The 24,132-nt window shown below is 38.7% G+C and overlaps 1 protein-coding gene across 1 annotated transcript in view; it reads right to left on the minus strand.

The window, feature by feature from the left end:
* Window positions 1–24,132, minus strand: part of LOC139722617 (divergent protein kinase domain 2A-like) — a 65,068-nt gene that overhangs the window by 24,260 nt on the left and 16,676 nt on the right. Inside the window, exons 2-3 of the mRNA XM_071633918.1 lie at window positions 3,745–3,889; window positions 2,886–3,192 (exon numbers count right to left, since the gene is read on the minus strand). Of these exons, the coding sequence (XP_071490019.1) occupies window positions 2,886–3,192; window positions 3,745–3,889 (452 nt within the window). The remainder of the gene's footprint in view (window positions 1–2,885; window positions 3,193–3,744; window positions 3,890–24,132) is intronic.

The following is a 24,132-nucleotide window of genomic DNA, read 5'->3' on the forward strand; positions in this document are numbered from 1 at the left end:
AATCACATCATTACACATACGGTATTAACACTCATTCACGTACAGGAAAGTCCTCAAGTCTCCTCCAAAAATCCATCGAAAATCCCAAATTCCACAGTCAAAAGTGCAGAATCGGAACTTTTCCAAGCGCGCGCGAATTAAGTCCAGTTTTAAGAGTATTGTCTACGCGACGGGTCGCGGAAAAAGCGCTAAAAATCGAGAAATACGCCGTTTTCTTGCGGGATATTTTGATTATAGCAAGCCGAGAGTGTGATGATATCAAAGGTCGTATGAGTGTACGATCTTTGATGGTACGATTGTATCCACAAAAGCGCAAAAGAAAAACAAAATTTACGTACCCCCTAGGCAATTACCCCTATGATTAGTGTCTACGGGAATTATTCAATGCAAGGGTTGAATGCAAATGTCTACTGCACCAGTATTCGGCCACCAACGAGCGCAGCAACGTCCCCGATGCAATTTTGCACCAACAGTGTAGAGCGCGATGCATTTTCAGCGGCCTTGCACACGCATTGACATTGAGCACGCATATCGTGCAGTGTGACTGCGACCGAGCAAATGCTCCTCCAACGAAAAAAACAATCAATGTTAATTTGAAAAATCATCAAAATACGGGCCAGTTTGTGATGACGGAGAACGAACTTTCATAAATCTAGAAGGACATAGTCCCTCAAATAGGCCTAAACGTAAATTTCGGAATTCTTACGAACATTTGAGCAGCGAAGTCGGATCGTTTGGGAGTTTATGTTTTCGTATGGTAGCGGAAAATCGCAAAGTGAGAAACGGGAAATTTTCGGAGTGGTCACTATACCATGGGGTCAAAACTTCAAGGTCACACAGAATTTGCAAGGGTCAACCGATTATCACCAAAATCTAATCGATTCTTTCCTGCCATTATCCAAACATCCCCATAACATTTCGTGCAAATCCGTTTACCCGTTCTCTTGTTATCTTGTACACAAACAAACAAACAAACCAACAAAAAACAAAAAAAACAAACAAAAAAACAAACAAACAAACAAACAAACAAACAAACATACGGAACCCTTTACATAACCCCCTGCCGATTTTCATCGGCGTGGGTAAAAAGAAAAACAAAATTTACGTACCCCCTGGGCAATTACCCCCCTACGGCAATTATTCAATGCAAGGGTTGAATGCAAATATCTACTGCACCAGTATTCGGTCACCAACGAGCGCCGCAACGTCGGCGATGCAATTTTGCGCCAACAGGGTAGAGCGCGATGCATTTTCACCGGCCTTGAACACGCATTGACAATGAGTGCGCATATCGTGCAGTGTGACTGGGACCGAGCAAAATTATTTCATGATTGAGGAATGCTCCTCCAACAAACAAACAAAAAAAGAATCAATGTTAATTTGAAAAATCACCAAATACGGGACAGTTTGTGACGACGGAGAGCGAACCCCGAACTTTCATAAATCAAGAAGGACATAGTTCCTCAAATAAACGTAAATTTCGAAATTCTTACGAATGGTGTTGAGCAGCGAAGTTGGATCGTCTTACGAACAGAGTTGCATGCAGCGAAGTCGGATCGTTTGGGAGATACGCTTTTGTATATGGCGCGCCGATCGACCAACAACACTGTTTATCGGCGATAAACACTTTATCGAGCGATAAACTCTGTTTATCAAGATGAAGCTCTGTTTATCACACCTTTATCAACTGATAAACTGAATTTTTCTCGATAAACACCGTTTATCGGCGGTCGATAAACAGTGTTTATCACAAAAAACTCTGTTTATCGGTCGATCGATAAACATAGTTTTTCCTCGATAAACACTGTTTATCACTTGGTCGATAAACATAGTTTTTCTCGATAAACACTGTTTATCACTTGATAAACAGTGTTTTTCGTTCGATAAACACTGTTTATCGCCGATAAACAGTGTTTTTTCAGTGTTTATCGCCGATAAACAGTGTTTTTCGGCGATGAACAGTTAATCGGCATTATTGATCAAATGGCGCGCCATATTTGTATGGTAGCGGAAAATCGCTAAGAAACGGAAAATGTTCGGAGTGGTCACTATACCATGGGGTCAAAACTTCAAGGTCACACAGAATTTGCAAGGGTCAACCGATTATCACCAAAATCTAATCGATTCTTTCCTGTCATTATCCAAACATTCCCTGAACATTTCGTGCAAATCCGTTTACCCGTTCTCTTGTTATCTTGTACACAAACAAACAAACAAACAAACAAACAAAAAAACAAAAAAAAACAAAAAAACAAACAAACAAACAAACAAACAAACAAACAAACATACGGAACCCTTTACATAACCCCCTGCCGATTACATCGGCGTGGGTAATAAAAATGAAACAACTTACTCTTCCTTGCCTAAAACGCAATAGTAGGACTTTTCTCATTCCCAATACCCCATCACCAAAAACCCCATGCATACAAACTGACCTTAATTTCTGAAACCAAATCTTTGTAATTCCATTTGTCATGTACAGTTTGAGCTGTATCAACGATGGCAAGGCATGCAAAATAGTATTAAAAAAAACAAACTTTAAGAGCTTTAATATCTATTGCCACTGTAGGAAATGACCTGCACATGGCAACAACACATTATGATCATATCCTTACAACTGCTATTACTGGTACACAACATATTCTCCAAAACACTCAGTTTTGAAAATACTTGATGCCACCAATTAGCTAACCAAAAATTTGGATTGGGCAGTCCCAGATTTATGGTGGTATTAAACAATTAGATGCTAGGTTGACTGGAATATTCATCATTTATGAAAATTGATACTACAGAAGGCAATCACTCTCAATGTAAACTTAATGATATTTTGCATAAGGTAAGGATGACCTCAAAAGTTTGCAATACTTCAGATGAAGAGAACTTACTGGTTGAGACGAGTTCCTTGTCCACCACCACGATGCTCCCAAGGTTGATCACCCTGAGCTGACCCTGTGGAGTCACTGCAAAGTTCTCATACTGGAAGTCCCAAAGGAAGATGAGCCACTTGTCACTGGAGGAGTAGAAGTCCTCCACCATCTGGAGGACTTTAATGGCCACGCCCACCCTGTCCTCCCAGGATGCAGGGAGGTAGGCAGCCAGTGGCGAACCGCTGGTCTCCGTTAGGATCACTCGGCCACACTCACCAAGGTATTCCGGGAAGTACGGCTGAAGTGATGGCACGGTTCTAAAAAACTGGACAGATGAAGAGGGACACATATTAGAGTATGAAAGACATATATTTGTAAGAGAGGAAAGAGAAAGACTTTGACCCCAAAGATGTGTTGATGTTGATGAAGATGGTGAAGATGATGATGATGATGACAACTACAGCTAACAAACATGGCTGAGACAAGTCTCTGCTCTTATTTGAGTGAATTAATGTAACACTTATAAGTATTTATTCAACAATGCTTATCCACAGATGAAAACAAATGAAATTCTTCAAATATGGAGCATATGACAACGCTTGAAAAAGTATCTACATTAATTCATGCTTAGCATCAATGTGTACCAGAAATGTCTGGAAGATAAGAGGATGTCATGTTTTTGATCCTTTCCCTTTTCTTCTGCAAAAGCAGTCAAATCAAGGATGAAGTCTAGAACATCTGCAAACTTAAAGGAAAGCAGCTCTAAAGTTCCAATATAATCTTGACTGAATTCAATGCAAAGGTACAGGTACAGTGGAAAACAAGATGACAGAGGCTATATAGTTTGAGAAGACAGAAGAACCTTGGGCCTGTCTACCTTTAGTAAGGCTGGTTCAGGATCGACAGCCATTGTTGTGGCCAAGAAAGCCATCTCCATAGACTCTAGCCCAGATTTCCTCCTAGTCACTCCATACAGGTGCTTCATCAGCTCAAAGAAGTCTGGACTGGCGCAGGTGGTGGCACTGTACAAAAATCATCAGAACATTGCATTTCATTCTCATCTTGTGCTTATGACACTTGTCATAGAAATCAAACCAAGTACTGATATAACATTGCTGCTAAATGACTTTCCATTTCACTTAGTTATCTCTATGAATTTGAAAATAATTGAAGTGATAGGGATTCATCTATACGTGACGCTAACTTGCCCCTTGCCATTACTTTTATTGTACTCTACAAATCCTTGGCTTGATTTGAAGGTGTGTTTGCACATTGAGGCACTGTAGGGATCTCATACAGATAGTGATCAGCAGAGACTCCAACCCTAAGCACCTTCTGATCTGAAGATTCTCCCGCCTGAAACCCCTAGCAAAAGGGAGACTCCAACTTGATGTGCGCGAAGCACATATCACGAGCGCAAAGTTCCTTGCAGCCGGGGTCAAGGGCCCGCTTGGGCCCTGGAAGCACTAATAATTAGGGTTCTTGATGCTCTCTCGTGCTATCTAAGGCTTACTTTTCAACATACGAAGACAAAAAGTAAGAAATCATTTCAAACGGGAAACACAGAGCCAGGGCGGGAGATATTAAATCTCAAGCAGGAGAACGGGAGATTTTGCAAAAGTTGGCTTTCAGCGGGAGATCTCCCGTCTAAAGCAGGAGAGTTGGAGTCTCTGGATCAGTGCAGCATCAAATGGGAGTTCCTTAAGTGCACAAGTAGTCAGGAAAAATCTTCAGTCATGGAGGTTGTTATCTTAGTTAGATGTTGATTTTTTTTTTCATTTTCACTAGTAAAAATGGTGTATATGTTTGTGAATAACCCCTAGTGAAGTTCAAAAAATACAATTACTTCAACAGAGATTAAAAAAACAACCTATTTTGAATCACTGCAGTGGCAGTCAATGAGAACTGAGTTGATAATCATATATTAATGTGTAGCAAAATCATATATTTCAGTGCATTAAGTTTTAACCAGGGCTGTACACTAACACATTTTTTTTTCTATTGGTCCAACCTATCTGTTGGACCAGTAGGTGCCCAGTTTTTCCATCTTTTACTGGTCCATTCCTGAAAAGGTCACTGGTACGACAATGATTTTTACAGGTCAGGGACCATTGAACCACTGCCAGAGTGTAGCATTGATCTAACACCTAACCTAACACCAAAACTCACGCATGGGACTTGCTTCAAATTCAAGTCCCACTCTTGTTTCATCTGATTCCACTATTCAATCACAACAAGCAATACAATACATACTATACATCATTTACAAGTGTCAAACAAATTCTATACCAATCTATTACTTTCGGGATGAAAGATAAAATCATAAATTCTAACTTCTGAGTTCAAAAAAATTTGAGTAAGATATCATTCTGAATCCTCAAGAGAGGGAATTGTGATGATGAACTGTGTTAAGTATAATTTCATTTTTTCTTTAAGTTTGAATAATTCATAAACTGACCTCATTTGGAATGGGCCATTTAAGGCAAACATCCCAGCATCTAGCTAACATTCGAAAGATTGTTCCTTGCTTAAAAAAACAACAAAACAAAACAAGACTTCAAATTGGACCACTATTTCGAGACCTGATGATATGAGCAGTGTTTAGGCCTACATTGTAGTCCCAAATCTCCAAGTACAAATTGTATGTGGACATTCAATCACAGCATACAAGTTTGTGTCAAACAAAATTCATGCTAATGGAGGCACAATGCAATGGAATGATTCAAGAATTCATGACAAAGAAAGCTATGAATAGAATTTTGAAAATGACCGACACGTCATGCTCACAGTTGACCTTTTCCCCTGAATTACAGTCATATAGTCATCGGAATATGGGCATTTTTTTTTCTTTTTTAACACAGGAGATTTCTAAAATTAGAGGTATGGATGAGGACTGTGTGGTAGCTGCATAAGAAGCCACAGGATTCCACAGAGCCCACAGCGTATCTCTTGGAAGTATAAGATTTCGGGACTCCAACCACAGAGCACCTGTGTGTAAAGCCTCAGGCTAATCCTGCAGATGGCCCATGACACCATTTGCAGAATCCTTGCAGCTTCCCCAGGTGTGCCATTCTCCCATCGGATGAGAGATTTGAGGTACTCGTTTATTTTATGTTTCACTTATCTTTAAGGATGGATAGGTTAAACAGTAACGATAACCTGAGGTATGTTTCCTGTGAGGACATAATGATATTATGGTGGTATATTGATCTATGCTTTTTACCAACTCTTTTACTCTCTATAAATGGAGGCCAACTACTTTGAAGTGAATATTTTTGCTGAACAGGAAAGGTTTGTATATTTGTTCTCAGTTTTCTATTTGCGCTTGAAATCCATTTATATGAAGTATTTTGAGGCCATCCTTCGGGTCTCTTGAAATCTTAACTGGAACATATGACCCTGAGCAAACATCTCCGTGCTCCACATATGGAGGTTGGAACCACCACGATGCTTGACTTGTTTGCTGAACGTGATCAATCTATTTACCTAACAAGAGCTTCAACTTCAAGGTACACCTTTTTTTCCCCTTGTCAATCCATTGAGAAAATCCTGTTTGTGCATACCTCCATCACCCAATGACGGATATATTTCCAACACCTATATGAGCCATGATAATTTGCATGTACAGACTGACTGCACCCAGTCACACATTCCCAATGAAAATTTTCCCTTTTTTGACAGCTCTCACAATTAAAGTCTTTCCTGTTATTGTTTGCATAGCAAGTGTCATTGGTAAAACAGTCCTTTAAAGATGATATTAAATTGATCTAGGCTTTGTGGTACCTGATCATCCTTCCATTTGCAGATTTTTTTTTTTTAATGTCTGCCTTACAATCTTTGTATCTTTCATCCAAAGATTCCCCGGAGCGGACACACAATAGGAGGCCTAGGAGTGTCCTTCCCTTAACCCTCAGTCCTTATTGTCTAGGTGAGATGTGACAGTGTGAGTACCAGGCATGATGTCAACCTTCACAACTACACAATATACCTTTAAGTCTAGAAATCAAACAGATCCATATTAGCATCCCGATAACCCCCCCCCCCTTTACAACAAATACACATGTGTGTGTGATGTGCAAATATACGGAGACAAGGGCATTCAAAATAAACATCCACTTCCCCTTTCTAGACCACTCTGACTTGGATTTTACTTCCTTTTATACGTGTGTATGCTTTCCCCTCTCTGCACACAATGCTACATGAGGTCGAGACTCATTCATGACAGAGGGAAGACGAAACACTCTCCAAAATACAGATCAGCCACCTGTTCACAATGTGTAATCATCCTGGGGTTTTTCCCCCTCTCATTAGCAGCTAATGTTATATGAGAAAAACGTGAGGAAGGGTGGACAGATACAAAGTTGTGCAAGCGTAGCTGTCAAGCCTAATCAAGTTGCACAGAAAAGATATAAATCCATGTATCTCAAATCTGGTAATGTGACTCATTTATTATAGCATCGAGAAGTACAACTCTCCTCTAGATGAAGTAGCCAGCTTACAAAATCACATATTTCTTCAAGCCAGGTGCAGAATTAAGGGCTCAAAGCAATGCTGTGATGTAGATTGAAGTGGTCCGTTTCTTCAAGAAATGTTCCCTGGCAGTTTCAATTTCAATTCCTAATCCAATCAGTCTTCTGTCACTTCAATAAAGCTGTGGTTTCAAGCCACTTCCAACATAGGGTGAACCCTACCACGGCAATTGTTTTCTGCTTATTTCAACAGGTGAACAATGTCAAAATCTGAATGCACTAAACTTAAAGGACAAGTTCACTTTCATAGACATGTGGGTTGAGTAAATGCAGCAATATTAGAAGAACACATCAATGAGAGTTTGAGGAAAATCGGACAATCCGTTCAAAAGCTATGAATTTTTGAAGTTTCTGCTCAGTCACGGCTGGATGAGAAGACTACTATAGCTTGTGATGTCATGTGAGTACAACTATATAGAGAAAGTATAAAGAAAATTCAAGATATTCTCACTTTTCTCACATAATAAAAGAACACTCGACTTCTCTCTTTCAGAAGTCAGGGGGAATAATATTACCCCTAACATAAGTCAGTAACAAGTCGAGGAAATGTGCACTTTATTCAAAAAGTCAAGTTTTGTGAAATTCTCTTTTTATTCTCCTTATATCGTTGTACGCATGTGACATCATACACTGTAGTAGTCTTCTCCTCCAGCAGTGATTGTACTGATATCTTAAAAATTCATAACTTTTGAACGGATTGTCGGATTTTCCCCAAACTTTCACTGATGTATTCTACTAACATTGTTGCCTTCACTCAATCCACATGTATATGAAGGTGAACTTGTCCTTTAAGCAGCCAAGTATACAACAAAATCAACTGAAGATATTCTTTTCTTCTCTGCAAGCTGACTGACAGCTACGACTTACATTCTTGACCCCTGCTATTTCAACTTGTATCTTTTGCCATTTTCTTGATGAATCCCTTTAAAGCTGTGTCTGAGCTTTGTCAGCTTCCTGGATTTCATGACCTGAATCACAATAGCAATGTTATTTTGGTCTAGAATACAAGAAAAACGAGAGAGAAAGGCAAAAAAAAATTCACGTTGAGTCACTGAAATATTTTGTTGATATTTCTTTGCTCTTTTACCTAGACTCCGTTTACAGTGAGTGAAAGGGCCGGGCTTGGCCGTGGCCGAGCCCGGCCTTCATTTTACTGTAAATGCGCAAAAGGCCAAATGCGGTACCAAAATCGGCCGCACATTTGGCCAAGCTCTGAAGGTAGTCTCGGCTGCGGCTTGGCGCGGGCTCGGCCCGCGTAATAATTGTATGTTTACAAGCAGAATGCCAACACAACAATATATTGAAAGGTTTGAATTAAAAGCTCGGGCAGAGCCCTGCACTGTAAAAGGACAGAATTGCGGGGCCGAGTACTGCAATTGAGGCCGGGCTCAGCCCAGCCCTGCACTGTAAATGGGGTCCTAGTTTACTATATTCCTCATGTTCCTACAGTAGCATGTCAAAGTTGAATCTGAGATTGATGATCTTTATCATACTGTAAAACCAGAAATGTTCGTGCGTATTTCAATTTTGCTGATTTCGTGAGAACCATGATTCCTGAAATCAAAATGTATGCGAAAGTTCTTGTTTACACTATATGCACTGAATGCCAGAAGCAAGGAGCAAAAGTTTCATGCCCTGAAAATGTCTTGGTTTATAGTAATGGTTTGCCTGTGGACTTAAACAAACAATGTCATTATAAAGAAGTAAGCTTACAGTGGTTACCTCAGCATGCAGAGGAATCATACGGTGGAAAGAATTGAACCTCTATCATTCTCACCATTGCAATGTTTTACACATTAATAGCATTATAATTTCTGTATTCATTTATTTTTCTTATCTTAGAAAAAAATTGAGATGGATAGATGTTTTTCAAGGTGATGGTGATTGCAATAGTTAATGATTAGTCTGTGTCTACAGGTAAGAACGGATGGTTTTCAGAGACTCCAACTCTCCCGCTTTCGACGGGAGATCTCCCGCCGAAAGCCCATTTTTGCACAATCTCCCGTTCTCCCGCTTGAGATTTGATTTCTCCCGCCCTGGCTCTGTGTCTCCCGTTGGAAAGGATTTCTTACTTATTGCCATATTGTATGTTGAAAATAAGCCTTAGATAGCACGAGAGAGCATCTAGAACCCTATAGACTGGACCCCGGCCACAAGGAATTTCGCGCTTCGCGCACATCAACTTGGAGTCTCCCGTTTGCTAGGGGTTTCAGGCGGGAGAATCTCCAGATCAGAAGGTGCTTGGGGTTGGAGTCTCTGGGTTTTGAACCACTTTGCAGAAATCAATTTTCAAAAACTTTTAGTTTTGGACGTGCGTAAATTGGACTTGGAATCTGATACTTGCCACTCTTAAAAACAACACACAACAACAAACAAAGGAAGTCTGTATGAGTACAGAAACAACTGAAAGGTTAGAATCTACTTTTACTAAATTATGTGTGTGTCAATGATCACACAAAGTATATGCATTTTTGCTGCAATGGGTTCTGTGATATGCACCTTTTTAGGGCCTTACAATGCCATAAAGTAATAAAAGTGTTTCCCTCACAAAAAAAAAAGATGAAGTCCATATTTTGAGTAGTACTTGTGCAGTAGTATGAATTGTAATTGTACATATATATTTTTTCTTATTTCTGGACACAATCCTACTAAACAATGCTTTTTGATATATATTCATTCAGCTTAATGGAAATGAGGTAAAAATAACTAGGATCACAAAACAATGTCTAACATTCAAAACTAAAGATCACACAGTTACAGGGGCCAAGCCACCTTTTTGCTTGACTGCAGCAACTTGACAGTTCAAACAAGACTTTGTAAAGATGGTTAAATTTGAGACACCATTCAAAGGAACAGAAAAGAGAAAAATAAATGGTTGAGGATGGGGTTTCGATGCAGGCATCCATTATTCAGTTTACAATAACCTACCCAGCAAAACCATATAAAATGGGGTGAGGAAAAAAGAAAAGAATCAGTCAATAGAAAATTTCATTGAAATGTTGTCAAATTCTTACCTTTGTGTGCCCCTTTCATCTTTTTTCATTTCTTTTCTTTCTTTCTTTTTTTGTCTGGTGCCAGCAATGGCAGTAAGAGTTAGCCAAGTGCAAGGGCAGGGGACTATTATTCTTGGGATAGTGTTACAGTAGCACTTCAAAAGACGCCCTCCGACCAAAAACATCCCAAACCCCAAGGTCTGGTTTGCGTGGTCTTTTATGTTTGTGGCGGGGCGGTTCAGCCTGGGCGTCCTTTGGGTGCTATGGATATGTTTTTCATTTAAATTGGGGTGGGAGTTATGGTCTTTAAAGGAGCACACCAGTTTGACTGGGAATACCCTCAATGAAAACGACATTTCCTTGCCTCTGTCAATGGAAGCTACAGACACTACAAGTTTGGTTTAAGTGTTTTTGAAACTTAGTGAAGTTTGTTTATAAGACAAACTAGCCATAAATGAATCCTGTGAAAGCACATTAACAGAACGATAAGAGTTATAACAAACTCAGATGAGCATTTAAACAAAAGCAAAACAGCAAAGTAACACCCCCTGGATGATTCCATGCAACTCTCTTGGTCATATATCTATGAGAGCTCATCCCCAGAATTCCACAATCTTTGCCAACATCAGGACAAAAATCTGTGGATTCTGTTGTTTTTCTGATTGATGCATGCACATCAAAGTCTCATGTCCCATGGAATGTATGAATAGTACAATTCCTTGAAATGATACATGGAGATGGGGAAATCTTGAGAAAATAAGTTGACAAATTTGCAACATTTCACACAAAGGGAGGAATGCTTGTCTCTCCTATAGACATTCACTTTAAAGGATGGAGCATTGAAGTATTGCTTGTTGCATGTGTGTCTTATAATTTAACATGACAAGCCTGTAGACATGTTAAGAAAAGCATTGCCAAAAGTGTGGATGTAGGCTAGAAGGAGGCACATGTTGTTGGAGAAAATGTTTCAAAACAGGAATTTAAAGGGTACGGCAGAACACTTTCTCTTCCTTTTGTTGAGCAAATAAGAAGATGAGAAAATTTTTTCCTAAAATGCTATTTCTGGTCACATTAAGACCCATCACATTAGGCATGACATCATTTATGTATGTATACGTGTAGTCATTAGAGTTATGCTCATAGAATCCACCCTAATCCTTGTCGTTTTCCAGGATTTGATGGAAACATATTAATCCTTTTCCAGGGGTGCCTTCACTTGCCTTGAATTGGCCCTGAGTCAAAGCTTTAGTCACTGGCACTGTTTCTTCCTAGTTGCCATGGTGATGAAAGCACCAATTTCGGCTTAAATCCCCTTGTTTGGACATTTCTAGCACTATTACATTGAAGCAGATAATATTCCCTCCCAAAGTTACCTGCAGGAGCAATTAAATGCAATTTTCATGAACCTTTCCGAGTTTGGAAAGGTCCTTTTCAGCTGCTCCAGTGAAAGTGGCATCAGTGGAGTTGTAAGGGATGGCAATAAGCTTGGCACCTAGCAAAAAATGTTAAGATTCTTTTCAGTCCAGAAACACATTTCCTGAACCTCAAGGAATATTCCCAGGATAATGGAGAAATAAAAAGAATTGGGCCATGCCAACAGAACATATGAAAGATGTAGGTTTCCACTAATATCCACTGGCAAATAGAAACTGGTTTCCATTAAGGTTTATCACAAAAACAGTGATACATAACTTGGTCTACATCTGGTGCAGATGTAGAAGAGAAAATCTTGGCAGAGGCATAAAGCAGACCTACAGGAAACATAAGGCAGGTGTCCACCCCTTCCGTGCAGCTGCTTTTGGAGCATGCTAGAGTAACATGATGGGAGTGGGTTTGGGGGTGGGGTCAGATAGTGGAGGGGTTGATTTTTTTTTTTTTTTAACCTGTGTAGACAGGTTATATGAAAATGAAAGTTACATGCTCAGATCTCGTGGCTTGTAACATCGCAAAGATTTAGAGACACTGTCTGAAAACTTAGCAAAGAATGGTAAATGACATGTGCAGATGAAACTATTAAATTACTGGATATTCAATAATAATGAACATATTGAATGTATAAAGCTGATGCTGTCAACTGACATGGGACTAGGAATGATTTTTGCCCATTTTATGTTATATCTATGCAATTCTTTTGATATCAATTTGACAGTGCCTTTTAAGTAATGAATAGAACTATTCAGGTACTACATCTATGTTGATGGTAGTACATTCATTATTTCATGTGTTTCTCCTTTTCATTATCATGATTATGCTCATCATTACCATTAACATCATTATACTTAATATTTGGATTCCCATGTAGTTGTCATCAATAATAACATCATCATTTTTATCACAGAGATAACAAAATAATGCTCACTTTTCCCCCACAGCCCTACAGCAAACTTTGGCAAATCATCCCTCCCCATGGTGCATCATTGCTGTTATATTATTCACAGCGAGGGTAGAGAGAAACTGTCATCCCAAGAACTTTTAACAGATCATCATCGCTTCAAGTTCAACAGCCTGGGTGATGCTGTGCTATCAATACGATCTGAGTGCAAATGGCATATGCCCCCCCTCCCCCCAAAAAAGAGCAGAGAATACCTCGATTCAACTGTAGCAAGTGCACTATATGGAAAGAGGGGGGGGGGGGGGGGGGCAATGGGAGGCCAAGAGCTGGTGAAAGGAAGCAAAGAGGCCAAGGGTCTGAAATTAATGTCAAAACCAGAGAGCGCCGCTCTACAAAGTCATTTGTCATCACATCCAATTCTCATCACAGAGGATGCACCCTCCAACAGATGCTGTTCATGATGACTGTGAGCCTCCCATTTTTTTTTCTCTCTCATTTTTCTTCCCTGAGAGGCTGTGCTCCAATTTGGTTTCATACTTCTGATTGAATTTCAGCATCTCTTCTGTAAATGTACTTTGCAGACGAAGATGGATGTGATTAAAGATCTGGGCTAGGGCTTAGCCAACACTTTTTTTTTCACGTTTGGTTTCCTTCAGTTTGAGAAAAAATAATATCATTCAAATGCTGCTATTGATCATATTTCTCTAGTGTCTGAGACTGGAGAGTTGAACATGAAAAAATGAAAATGAAAAAATGAAAATGATTGCTCAAAGAAAGAGAGAATGATGGTGAGAATCTCTGAAAGACAGGAAGAGTCTAAATTTGTAGATTCTATAACTGAGACCAGGGCCCCATTTCATAAAACTTGTTATCAGTGACAACTGCTTCATTTCCGTGACAAATTTGCTCTTAGCCAATCAGTTGCAAGGATTTCAGTAGCTTATAACAACTATGACAACTTGTCACTGACAACAAGTTTTATGAAACGGGATCCAGATTGTGATGATCTGTCATCATTTTATCATGATGTTTTCATATACGTCAAAAATGGCTAAAAGTTTCATCAATGCTCTCAAGTAGTAATACATCCATTCTGGGGGCAATTCTACAACACTTTTGGTTACTGTACTCATGCATGAATGCTCATGTTTGTTTGTACAATCAAATAGTAATTTGCATCATGCCTGTCCACAGCAGTGATTTGTGGACAGAAGGGTGTTGAAACACACATCCATCCAACATGGTTTTTGTTTTTGTTTTTTGCTTCTTTTACAGTTGAAGGCATAATTTACCATTTGCAGATGAAACAAAGATAGTTATAAAATGTGAGTTAGGGATACAAACAACCAATGTAAAAATTTGAAGCAGTATAATTGCTGTTAAGTATTGTTAAATATACAAAATGTGAACAATAGTTATAATAAAAATGTCTAAAGACTAAACCATCTACAGTTATGGTTTAATGAGAAAAATAGTGACACCTCCTTATGTATATTTTAGGCTTTATTGCAGAAATTTTATGTAGGATTTTTTATAGGTGGGATGTTTTGTGATAGAACTGACCTACACATATGAATCATAAGTGACATCTTGAACATTTTTTGAATCACTGCTCCCAAAGGTAAACAGGACCTTTAAACTATAATGATTGTGTTTTTAAGAACTTAGATGCAGCCCAGCTTGATTGATACACTAGCCTATATCACATTACAAGCACAGACCCAAGTTTGAGGGGAGAGGGACGAAGACAAAGAAAACTTGCTCTGTCAGACCACAGAACCTGGTATCTATTGTAATGGTCAATTGGTCAAGATAGCCAACGGCCATAACCTTTCTGCACCAAGATTAATCAAGACTGGATTTCAGGTCAGTGGACCCCTTTTCTCATCAAAATCTCATTTCATGAATCATTTCATTCATCGCTGTAAAGGGTTAGAGGAAGTTCAGATTGTGCTTGTGAAAATTCAAGCAGGGGATACACTCCCTAGAAATGATATTGAACTGTTCACTGGATTATTCTTAAGGGAAAATGGAGATATCATATTTTTATTTTCATTTATTTATTCATTTATTTATTTATTTTTTTGCTGCCAGTTTCATTGTGACACTGTCCAGTTCTCTAGTCTGATAAATCACTAAAAACCCAATACATTTTGAGAGAATTCTCTTTCATTTTTTTCTCATTATTCTACCACAATATCATGATGTCACTGCTTTTAACTAGAGAAAAAATAATCTCCTTAAAAGAATGCAAATGCAAAACAGCTGTAGCTAACCAGAATTTCTCCAAAAGGAAAATAAAGTCTCATTCAGCATCTGAAACAAGGTAGTCATGCACTAACAGTGATAGTGACAGTTTTGAGGTCATCGCAGCATTACATCAACATGTTTTAGTATCATTAACAGATGTGAAATAATGTGTATAGATTAGACATAAATTAGAGATAAATTCTTTGCCAAAGTGATGATCACAAGATTTTTTCTCCCTGTAAAAGAGATGAGGAAATGTGTGAGGCTGTGCAATCAAACAGCAATTTGAGAACAAAATCACATCAAGACTCGGGAGACTAAACAACTGCTCCTTCAAAGAGCAACGTTTTCTCGTAAAAACAAAGCGAAACAAATCCTATAAACGTGGGAGTTCTTCAACGGCATTGGAGCACAAAGTGAGCTCTTCCTCCTGCACTAATTGGTGATGAATTGTTAGGAAATTACTCCCATCATTCGGGGAAAGAGAGGGAATTAGAGCAGCTCATTCAGCGAAGGCCACGACAGCCCCCAAATAATGAATAATGACATGGCAGGGCAGATCCCTGGATCATACCTTGGTTTTTACTTTAAAGGGGGACAGAGGAAGATGACAAGATTGAGGAACACAGAAAAAAATGATTTACTAGGAGGAAGAGGGATGGGAGGGAAAGGAAGTGAGTTGAGGCAGACGCAATCTTGGCTTGATTTCACTCTGAACTCTACCTTATTTTGGTTTGACTTTCCCCACTTATTATCAGAAAGAAGGGAAAATCTTGTGACATTAAAGTATTTCATAGAGATTAAAGTTAATGTGTTGAAGTTCAGAGAATATTGAAGAACACTTGTATGGATTAAATCCCTTTTTATGTCATTTTGCCTTCTACGGACCAAATGGAAAGCCAGGGGTCTGTACTACCATGGGATGCAAATTCAAACTATTTTACAAAAGTGTAAAAATAGTAAAAAATGAGGTCAGTAAAGATTAAAGGTACAATATATATTCTTACTCTCCAGGACTTTCTGAACTGTGCCGATGTTCAATACTGATGAATTCACTCCTTCACTGTATCTATAAAAATGATGCCCCCCTCCCCCCCCCCCCCCAAAAAAAAAACACCCTACTTCCACAAACTAGAAAAACAGGTAAATATGTAGGAACACACACAACATAGATTTTCCTGATACGCTAGGAAAATAAAAAAGAAGGACAAAGAAAGAATAAAGAATTAAGGGAGGGGTGGTTAAGGGGGCACTGTAATTTTGAAGCTGCATTTAATCCCTGGACCCCACGCATGAAAGATGCTGTCAACACTGGTATTGACCTAATCGGTGAATAGATGTAGCTCGAGATTCTAGTCTCTGGAGTATGGAAATAAGGCTATCAATGTATCATGCCAAAGGGAGGGAGGAGGGAGGGAGAAGAGATGCAGAACAAAAGGAAACAGACAGACAGACTGACAGACACAGAGACAAACAGATGAATGAACAGCCCCAGACATGTAGCATGCAATCAGAGACAAAAAATGCCCGATGAAATGTGTGGGTGTGTGAGAAAAGCAGAGAAAGTTAGGCAGATAGGAAAACAGAATGCCATGGGAAGAATGTGAAAGGGCAGTTTCATGGCCAAAATGATGTGAAGAATGTTAGTTGAGGAGCTGTTGAAGGGACGGAACAAAATATACAGGCTCTCGCTCATGAAGTATGATGTGGTAAAGCTATCGCGATGAAAAACAAAACAAAAAAAATATCTGGGAATATGAAATAGGGGTGCTGCAGGATTTGACATAGTAATAGCTGATTGACTTTCAGGACAGTTGAGAGAAAATATATCTTGAGGTATACAGCGAGATAGCATGAAATATACTAAGCTAAAAGAACTTATCTATTACTACATTGAAAATAAGAGAAAAAAGGAAAAGATACAGAGATGAGAAGTAGATCCTCAAGGCCAGACACAGTAGACATACTAAAATAACTGTAAGGGTGCTAATTGATAATTGATGGACTGGAAATGAAACATCTCATCACAAGTAAGCGGTCTTCCCAATCTGACTGAGGTGATGCTGTCATTTTCCCCTGAAGAGGAAACATCATCCACCTGTCCTCAAATCAATGAAGAAATAATAGTTTAGTCTTGGGAGCTTCATACATCCTGCCTGGAGGATCCTCTCCCTCCTGTGAGGCACTAACAGACAGGATACCTCACTCAACTGGTTCTCGGCACGGCATGTGATTCCGCTATCACCTCAAGTATCTCTGGATGTAATTCCTTTTTCTTTTCTTTTTTTTTTGGGGGGGGGGGGGGGGAGGGAGGGGGTCACTTTTGTGCTTTACAACCGATTAGATGTGATTTGATTTAATTTGATATTGATGTAAAGTAATTGAATTTAATTTGATATGTGATTTGATTTATGATTTCATATTTTATTTCATTTGACCTGGTATGATCTCACTGGATATTGATAAGATTATATTAGACCAGATGAAATGATATAAAATTAGACTGAATTAGATTAGATTTGAAATAAAGCATATGTAGCAAATTTCATATTGAGTACTATGATTCCAACTTCTGGAGAGTAACACAAGTAATACAGCAATAATGTAAACAAATGACTTTATCTTTAAACTGATTGCACAATTGAGTGTTCTACATTTCTCTGTCACTTGGAAAAAGCAAATTGTTACCTATGAAAATATAGGCCAGAGACTATCCAAGAGCAACCCTGAGGTCATACACATCAGCTTCTACTTTTGACATACCAATTTAATATTCATATATTACACCAACTTGCCAATAGATATGCACACAAAGGGGAAAAAGCATTCAGAAAATTCCTCTCAATTCTTATCATATAAAAAAGAGCTCTTTTTTAAAGACAATGGAATGACATCATTCTGTGGGATAATTCCAACAAAGTTTGGCTCACATCTAATGGAAAACAAGAAACAAAATGTGACCTTTTTGAGAAGACAAAGAGAGGGGAAGCATTTTTATTTGCTGTAAATATTCCCAAACTTCTTGGCATCATCTCATGTACTAAACAGCAGGACACAGGCGAGAAATGTTTAACCACAATGTCCTTCATAAAGTCAGGTGTAAATAGATGACTTCATCCCAAAATGTGTGGCATAACTGAACCTATTTTGGCTCGCAGCCATGCAATCTACTGAATTGGTCCAGGTTCTAGAAAAAGAACTACAAATGTAGGCACAAAATTCATTTCCTGTTCCTCAAAACAGTTGCAGCCAAAAGATGAACGAGTCACACTTTTAGCAGCTACTTCTGTATTGATATCAATCTTTAATGCGGCACATGGAAAAGTTACTGCAAAGGAGAAAAAGACATCATGCATATTTATTGGCTTTGCAAGTAATCCCCAAGGATGTAGTAAACATGTCAAAATCAAGTTCCTTCAAAAGGCACCGACACGTTTCACACAGAGTCTCTAGAGAGAGAGAGAGAGACAAAGGGAAAGGGAAGTGGGGGGGGGGGGGGGGAGAACGTAACTGTAAAACATTCTGGAAGATGAAAGCATGGTATCCGCCATGTCTGTCACTATTAAAACAATAGAGATGCATGATGTTGTATTTCATCTGATTCTCTTGGGTCGAACTCCATGCTGCTTCACTTTCTGGTGATTGCGGTTTGAAATGAAAACGTATGTTTCATACATTCTTCTTTACTGAAATGAAGCTGTAATGATGGCCAACATAGCCATAGGCACTAGCAGTTCTGCTTGTTCTAGGAATCTATTTCCTCTGCATACCAAACACAAGCATGAACAAAAATATCTGCAAAGTACACAATTAACTACCTCGGAATGTATATTCTACTTTCTTTATCAAAACTGTGCCTGAAGCTCAACAACACCAACAAAGAAAAGGAATAAGATACAGTAGGTCAGTAGTAATAGTACAGAGGAAAATCAAAGACTGGAAAAGAAGGATGAAGAACAAAACTTAAAAAAAGAAAAAACCCATCCCAAATATTGAAAGCATATATGGGGAAAGGGATGCTGAATATACTTTGGCCTTTGATACAAATGAATGGTGAAGATGGAAGATGGTGGTATCTGATTAGATAATGGTTGATGAGAGGTAGATCAAAGTTGGGGACAGATCTCACAGGAAAATGAATTTCATGGAACATCAATCACACTGCAGAGTGGTTTCAAACCCTTCACCCCTGACCCTCATGAACTTCATCAGTTAAAGTGGCAGCCCTCTGGAAAACTTGATCCTAGACCCTTGAAACCTATATCTGGACCTTAAACGCTAGACCCTGTCCCCTTCTGAAAAAAAAAAAAATCCAGTGTTGTGTAAAGAAGAGATGTTCTCATTCTCATTGAATGCATTTAATGACTGTCAAAGATTACAAGAGGGACACAAGCAATAGGCAGAAGTAGAGACTCAGCTGCCTTTCAACCAGGAAGGTCCTTTTTTATTTTTATCCTTTTTAATTGCAACTGATTGACAAATTGCCCTACATCAACATAAATAAGCAATGAACTGATCAGCGTTTAGTAGAAGCCATGATAAAAAATCATGGGCATACATACTCGCACAGGTCCATGATTTTTTATCACGGCTTCTAATAAATACTGATCAATTCATTGCTTATCTATGTTGATGTAGGGCAATTTGTTCATCAGTTGCAATAAAAAAGACACACACACAAATCCACACACACACACACACACAAAATCAAGTTTTATTAATTTGAACAAGATCATTATTGGCTTACATGTTCAGAAAAGACATTCCTAACATCATGTAAAGAAATATATATGTATTTGTCCTAATGAATGGGATATGTGCATTATTTAATGAATAACACTTTATGAAGGAAGATATAATATTTTTGTTGTTGTTGCATAAATGTTCTGCCAGGAATCTATTTCTTTGTCGAAGTCCCCTCCTGCATTTAGACTGCCGATGACTTGACTTTTTCAAGTATATGCATCCTGAATGGTTCATTTATGCTGGGTATTGAATGTATAGAAGTAGAGTCAGAACAATTGCCAGGATCAAATTCTGCATACCTGATTCACAGATGCTGTCCAAGGATGTTTTATAAAGTTGCAATAATTCCAGCAAATGAACATGATAAACAGGAAGCATCATTTAAGTCACGAGAGTTTTCCTAATTTAACCACTTCATGACATTGATACTGAATACAAAACTACCCAAATATTCTTTGCCCAGCACACTCTAAATCTTCACGAGTGACTAGAATTAAATGTCCATTAAGGAAGAAGTAACTTAGAAGCCTTGAAATAGCAAGTGAGTAGCATCTTCTTCCCAAGATAAAACTCACAATCGATTATTAGAATAGTTTGACTGAGCTAGTACTCTTGCTTGAACCCCAATATCCATAAAGTGATAATGAACCCAAGATGGAGACTGAGAGTTAATCATCTGCTAAATAATAGACCATCTCTATATTGGTATGCTGATGAGAGCAAAAACAAAACAAAACAAACAAAATACAACAAAACAAAACAAAATGAAATAAGAACAAAAGTGCAAAGCACAATAGGCCTCCACTAGTTGTCCCCTACTGTTTTTATAATGACAATAAACTATTGACAATATCGCTACAGTGTATGTGACATGTTTCTTATGACTCTCAGTTAACAAATAATCACAACTTTCAAAACTAAATGACTGTGAAACACAAGTATAAGACTGGTCAAGCAAAGCCAACCCAGCTCAATCCAGGCCAGCAGAAGAAATCAACATATCACTTCTCTTTAAAGAATCAACATCGCTTCTACCTTCCACTCTGAAAATAATGATGATTCTGGGGTAGCTATAAGATTTACAGATGGCTTCTCCCTTGGTAGATATTTTAAAGCACTGCTCTTATTGCTGTCCTGCTAATTTCCCATCCATATTTACCAGGCACTAATATAGTATACATCAGTTCTACGTTAAAAAAGAAGAAAAGGAAAGAAATGATTGTTTGTTATGTATCACCCACATGAAATATGTTTCTGTTGCATTGAAAGTATCGATAAAAGATGATGGAAATACAAAAAAAAAAAAGAATCAACATCGCGTGACATCAAATAAATTTTGCCTTTTTGGAAAAAACGTCATCCTCAATGAACAACCCTCTCCCATAAAAAATATTTTTGTTTGTGACCAACTACCCTGTTTTGCATGTGGGCACTTCTGCCATCAGAATCTCTTAATAATTCAAAGGGAACACCAAGAAAACATCTTTCATGTGTAATCGAATGTGATATCCTCAGCAAAAAGTCTTGAAAGAACATCAAGCTTCCCTTGGGATAAAGAAGGGACTTGTTTTCATTAAAATCTTAACAAGATCTTCTACGCCTGTCTGAGTGTTACATCTTGTGCCAGAAATACTTTGTGTAAGATCCATCACTCAGCCCTACCCGCCACCAAAACAGGAAGTGATTTTGCGCTTCCAGTTACAACACTGAATAATTACTCCCCTTATGTTGCTAAGTGTTGAAAGGGAATGCTCTCCAAGGGAGGCTATAAAAAAATGACTGCACTGAAAACTTACTGACTACCCTTTATATAAAGGCACATCAACAACTTGCCATTCCTATACCCAATCTTACTTTTGATAATTGAGAAAGAATGAAGTTTGAATTTGCGTTCCCCATCCCCAGTTCATTTTTAAACTTTTTTTATTGTAAGAATGGTTTCCACATTTTCAAACTTTGTAAAATTATAACCTTATTCTGACACAGTACAAGTTTGAAATTATGCAAAGAAATGTTGTTTTGATTTGTTTGTTTGTTTGTTTGTTCATTTCCATCTGAGAGATGGCTGGATAGCCCATATTCAGCTACGTTAACCCGTTGAGGACGGACTGATTTAGCTACAACACGCATTTCCCATAGACACGTGCCCGAGTATACTCGGGACTCGTCCTCAACGGGTTAAGCTGGTCTTCCATGGGGTCCAGTTGGATGTGAGGTGGGATCACTTCACCGGGTTAAACACCCTGCTCTTTGCGATGAATGAATGAAGCGGGATCTTTTACGTGCATGAGTTGTTTCTCTCTCATACACGGGACCTCCATTTTATGTCCTATCCGAGGGACAGATTGTTTTGCCTCTTGCTAGAGGGGACGGTATGCTTACACACAACATTGCTCAGTCCAGACTCGGGTTCGAATCCGGGCCGCGTGATCGTGAGGCAGACGCGCTACCGAATGAGCCAAGTCACCGCCCTATTGATCACTGCATTGTGTTAATATCATAATGAAATTCCTTGTGAATGATTAACAATGTACACAACATGAATTAAAAAAAAAGAAAGACTGGTATTTAAAAGTTTATGACTAAAACAGTGGCATCACCTTCGCCTGAACTGTTTTTAACATTTCTGGGATGATGAACATTGAAAAAAGCAACAAATAGCATGATGATTACGAAGGCATAGGAGTAAGAAAAATGCACTTGATAAGTTTATAGTTCACCTACTTTCAATCTATTGTTCACAAACAGAATAAGATTGCCATACATCAAACGAAGCTTATATTGATTGGTTACTTCTACGTAATACTTAAGATATCAGAAGCTCAATCAAGAATATATATGCTTCTATCATTCCATCAATAGAACTTTCCCACAGATAAAGAGCTGTGTGACAATTCAACTTTGACACTTGATTTGTCCCTCAGTGACATGCCTTCTGGCCTGTAGTTCAATGACAAACAAATAATCAATGCTGCCCCAATCCAAGTGTTATCAATCACACAGATGAAGGTCAGTTTTGCTTGGGTTTCACCTGAATACTCTTAAATAAACTTAACTCAAAGAGAACCACTAACCATTGAGCCTAGGGCTGATATGATTCTGGGCCAGGTAAAGAATGAAACTAACCAAAATAGAAATATCAAAATCAAATTCATTTTACTTGGGAGAGAATTTTGGCTTGTCAGTGCCCATTAGTCATTCTGATTTACAGAATTTCCTGACATTGTAGTGTCAGTTGCTTAAAAAGGAGTTGGTGGTTGATTGATGAAGGAAACGACACAGCATTAAGTCGCTCTCGGCTTGCCCACTGTGAACGAATGAAAGATAGGCTGGCTTGCTAAGAAATAACGGGTAGATTTTAGACAAAGCAAAGGTACTTTTACGGCAAATAAATGTTTCTAAAATAGATCAGGGCCATGGAAAGTTCAAGTGATTGTGCTTTCAAAAAAAGAAGGAATTACGTTGGCTCACAGCAAAACAAAATGTTTGAAATTTCAATCATCAGTTGCACGCAGTTTAGCAAGCCTTTATTTCTACTGGGGTGTGTTTATCTTCTTGCTTTGATCATCTTAGCTACACAATCTAACCTTTCTCACTCTGTAAACTTTACATTCTATCTACAGTAAAACTGATACAGAATATTCCTTTCTGGACAGAGGGCTCACAAAAGGCTAAATACACTTTTTTCCATAAAATACTTTTATCATGATCTTTCCCATCTTGCAAACCTCTAGGCGTGTCTTCATCAGCCCGAAGTTCAAACTAGCGGGACATTTTGCGGTCTTAGAAAATAGCCCGATACAGCGAATGTGCGTCTTCATCAGCTCGAACAGCCTGCTTCGGGAAATTAGTCCGAAAATTGACGCATGCGCACTTTACAATATTACTCTGCCTGGCTCGCGGTTCGAAAGTGGATTTCCCCGCTCAAAATCTCCTATATCACCGTATGTACGATTCTACAACCAGAGAGGTGAGCGGTACAGCAAATTCTCTCCAAAGGGATATGGTATTAATAACGCTACTCTTTCTTCTGTCCAGTGAGGCATCTTATATGAAATTAACGATTGGAACGTTTAAACAAATCCAAAATGCACACAATCTGCAAGAATCTTCAGCTAAGGTAGAGTGGACCAGAAGAAGAAGTTTACAAAAAAAAATAGCTAGCATGCACGGCACTGAGTTTTAATAGGGAGGTGAGAGAAATCACCTCCCTGGTTTTAAAGATGACAACAACAGTAGGCCTATAGTATACACACATGTGATCCTTGAATACACCGTGCGTGTAATGTACTATACACAATCACTAGCTGCTTGTACATGCGCTTTCCATTGCTAGCTGGCTAACCAGAAGCGTGGAGGGATCGAGAAAATTTCGGGCTGATGGAGACGCACCCAAGATAGCGCGCTATTTCACG

This window comes from Diadema antillarum, unplaced genomic scaffold, assembly GCF_040938485.1.
Source record: "Diadema antillarum isolate AM-2024a unplaced genomic scaffold, OU_Dant_1.0 scf00000167, whole genome shotgun sequence".
NCBI lineage: Eukaryota > Metazoa > Echinodermata > Echinoidea > Diadematoida > Diadematidae > Diadema > Diadema antillarum.